The sequence below is a fragment of the Triticum dicoccoides genome, chromosome 7A, assembly GCF_002162155.2.
Source record: "Triticum dicoccoides isolate Atlit2015 ecotype Zavitan chromosome 7A, WEW_v2.0, whole genome shotgun sequence".
NCBI classification, from domain to species: Eukaryota; Viridiplantae; Streptophyta; class Magnoliopsida; order Poales; family Poaceae; genus Triticum; species Triticum dicoccoides.
Window position 1 is genome coordinate 248,194,410 of NC_041392.1, and position 4,018 is coordinate 248,198,427.

At 41.5% G+C, this 4,018-nt stretch overlaps 1 protein-coding gene across 1 annotated transcript in view; it reads right to left on the bottom strand.

Moving 5' to 3' along the window:
- The window catches only part of LOC119333433 (zinc finger matrin-type protein 1-like), a 3,688-nt gene extending 502 nt beyond the window's left edge, over nt 1–3,186 (bottom strand). The window contains exons 1-3 of the mRNA XM_037606325.1: nt 2,990–3,186; nt 2,299–2,609; nt 7–616 (exon numbers count right to left, since the gene is read on the bottom strand). Of these exons, the coding sequence (XP_037462222.1) occupies nt 7–616; nt 2,299–2,609; nt 2,990–3,113 (1,045 nt within the window). The 5' untranslated portion in view covers nt 3,114–3,186. The remainder of the gene's footprint in view (nt 1–6; nt 617–2,298; nt 2,610–2,989) is intronic.
- Nucleotides 3,187–4,018: the final 832 nt, after the last annotated feature.

Here is a 4,018-nt window from a genome sequence, read left to right on the forward strand (position 1 = left end):
CCTTGCCATCTCCTTCCAGAGCTTCTATCTTCTCTTGGTGCCTTCTGCCTCGGAGGTGACTCTCGAAATCAGATTGAGATGTGCAATTAGCATTGCAAATGTCGCACATCCATCCTGACACTTCAGGGTCCTTGCCATCTCCTTGCAGAGCTTCTATGTTCTCTTGGTGCCTTCTGCCTCGGAGGTGACTCTCAAGGTCAGATTGGGATGTGCAGTTAGCATTGCAGATGCTGCACATCCATCTTGACACTTCAGGGTCCTTGCCATCTCCTTGCAGAGCTTCTATGTTCTGTTGGTGCCTTCTGCCTCGGAGGTGATTCTTGAGGTCAGACTGAGATGTACAGTTAGCATCGCAGATGCTGCAAAACCATGTTGGCATTGGTTTCAGGTTTTTGTCTGCAAGCTGGGGCACTTCTTTTTCATGTAGCCTCGCTTCAGCTCCCTTGCCTTCTCCCTGCAGAGCTTCTATGTTCTCTTGGTGCCTTCTGCCTCTTAAGTGATTCTGTAAATCTGTTTCACGATAGCATTTTGCGTCGCAGATGCTGCAAATCAACGATGGAGTTTCTGCAGTCCGTTTCCTCTTCATCCCAGAGAGTGCATTTTTGTGCTGCTTAGCCTGCTCAAGAGAGTTCTTATTAGCATAAAATGGCATGGCTAATCCCATTTCCTTCTTCAACATACAGATCGTATCAACTGAATACAAAGATATTACGACCTTTACTAGACATATATGATGTACAAATTTCCATACCATGAAAGATCTGCATAGAGTGAAATTCCCCTGATGTAACTAAAAGGGCCATATTCTATTTAGAATGCACTTTATCTTGTTCTATTCTCTATCATTCAACTTATGGTGTCAAGAAATTGGCACCATATGCAACTGGCAGATATATGTGGCTTTGTTTTACAGTTGAGCGTTTAAGCATTACTTGTTTGTAATCATAGTATTTAGAGAAGAGCATCTACAAGCCCCACGGTGTGTATTTTATCCATAATCTATACATTGAGGAGGCCCACTTTACCTATAAGCAGCTATTCACTTAACATATAAAAATGTCAAAGTGACATCATACGTAAATTATGTTGCTTGTTTTCAGAGCAAAGCACATCCTAAAAATTTCAATCGCACTAATTGTGGAGCACTGTCACAAGATAAAGATTAGTGAGAAAAGTATTTAGATTAGATAATTGAAAATGATATAGGAGAAGTAAACTATTAAAATTTTAACTATTAATATCTTTCAAGATATTCAGATTGCATAATTGAAAATAAAATCTGTGAATTTGTCTTGAAAAATACTTTCACACTGCATGGTTTTCTTGGAGCTATAAATATATTGTAGTGGAAAATGGTGGTTACAAATTGAGTTTTGTAGACTATGTCAATGTCCACAAGGAGCTTCTAGGGAATCAAATGGGATAGAAAGTATCAAGCATAACAACCATTTAAGGCCTAGGATCTACAAACCATTGTAGCCTAGTAAGAACAAGGGTCACTTTTATTTGGAAACTGCATTGTTTACCATGTATTTGTAAGAAATGACGGGTTTAAACAGATTTGTAAGTATGATCACACTAGACCACATTTCACAACGGAAAATCCTACAAACTGCAGGTCAAGCCATATTCAAATAATTATTTTGACTGTACAATATGGTGCAATGTGATGTTTTAAAAAAACCTGGCTCAACCTGTCGTCCGTAACAAATATACAGTCCAAAATAGAATCTATTCATTTTCAGATGAAAGGCATAGTTATCACTTGTATTGAAAGTCATAAGTCAGTATATTGACCATCAAACAAATACAGAGGCTAGTTTCTCACAAAGGTCAATATTGGACAAACCAAAGGGCAAATGCCCCATAATAGGCAAATGCCCCATAATACAGATTTACAGTCAATCTACTGAATTTTATCACATGAAAGATGCATAGAACAAATTAATTGATGCTTAGCGCCGATCCGGTAGTTAGTCACAAATTCAGTAGTTCTACAAGCTGAATGCATAATGCCATAGTAAACTGGATTCAGTAAAGAGAAAAGTTACAAAATCTTAGCTGAGACATAGCTTACTCCAAAAACACACCTAATATCTGGGATGAACTAGAGCCTAGCTTTTACTTAATGTGTAATAAATATGACTTAGGAACAGAACAAACTTTTAGTGATTTAGCGAGTAGATGGGGATTAAAAAAATCTTGAAAGATGGCAGCATCCCGGCTATTTAGAACATACGATGAATCAACTGTCAAGGTGAACAAAATTGAAGATATAAAGGATAAGCAGCCGCTCACCCCAACGATCGGTGCATCCTCCTCGCTCGCCGGCCTGCACCGTGGAGGTCGATCCCATTCCACGGTCCGATCTTTGACGGGCCGCCTCGCAATCGACACGGGTACATCCAGTGGCTCATCATGAGGCAAAGGGGATGTGCCATGGTGGGGCATTGTGATCTGCCGGAACCTGGCATCAACATCACTGTTCAAGAGTTCGCGCTGGAACTCAGCCTCCAGCTCCTGCTGCTTGGCCAGTTCGTCCACGATGATTCGCTGGCGGATTTTCTCGTGCAAGAGTTCCCGGTGGAGCTCTTGTATCGTCATCTGCTCTGCATCCCCAACGCAACCGCTGTTAATTTCTAAAATGTGCTGGAAATTTCAACTAATGTCGCACAAGCACTAAATCCCTAGCCTGCCACGCATTATCAATTCCTCGAATGGACCAAAACAGGTGCCTTTTTTCTGTCATGTTCTTGAATCTTGATCTAATAGGTGTGCAAGACATAGGGGAAAAATCACAAGTATTCAGATCCTAGAGACAGGGAGCAGTTCTTGCGTCTCTTAAAAAGAGAGAATAAATGCAGGCGATACTGGTACCTAACAAAACAGGTTAAAATCCCCTATTTTCTCAGAACAATGACAACTTCTGCTGATTCCAAGCTCCAACCGCACAACTGAAGAACAAGAGCTAGTTCCGAATTTCCGTTACCATCAGCGGAAGGGGTGGGAATGCCGTAGATGTCGCCGGCGTCGGCCCGATGAGCGGCTCGGCGGGCGAGTTCCATGGGGCAAGGGTTTGGTAGAAGAGTGGTTTCTCTCTCCGCATCACGCATCCGCACGCCGGCCTCCACTTCCTGGCTTTGTCGCGTTGGTCCCCGTGCGTGCGTTTGGTTCCTCCGAGACTACCCTTTGGTTTCCCAATCCCAAACATCCGGTGCGTGGGTTTTAATTAAGACTTCCAAAGAGGATGGGGCGTCGACTCATTGAGATTGCTGCCAACCCATTCGAGTTTGAGTCACGACACAGACACGCGGTGCTCATGAAGTTTCTTCTATAAAAAAAAACCAACAAGGGTTTAGTCATTGGTTGGTCTTATATTTTAATTAAGACTTTCAAATGATCCATCTAAATTCGGAAATGCTAATGGCCGAACGTTCGCTGAGAAGGCAGTTCCAGCGAACGCCCCACAGTCATTGGATCCTGATCACGTGGATGGCAAAAACAAATAAATAAATCACTGGCAACCTTTCCTATACATGGAAAATTTCATGAATTCCCTCAAAAATGCATAGCAATTTTAGTTATTTCGGCATGGCAAATGAGGCGTTCATTGGCAAATTTGAAACTAGCGAACGTCCGCTAGATAAACATGTCCTCTAAATTAAATCCAGATACATCTCACAAAAAAATACAGGTATCTCTTCTAAAAAGAATTCCATGTATCAACTCGAGGAGTTGTTGATGGATCATTACGACTTTTGAACTTGAAATTTGTATAAATAAAATAGGTCAACATTTTTAGCTAACAACTCAAACATGCTAGGTCCCATAAGTCAGACTCTCAATACATGAAGAAAATGTTGCATACTTGGCACCATTGTTGTACATGAGTCGTGTGATCGTATTTTCAAACACGTTGGGTCTCACATGGGAGTCTCTTCATGTATGAACCAAATTCTACTTATTTAATGTCGTACGGCCGTATTTTTTAAACACGCTTGGTCTCAGGTGCCAACCT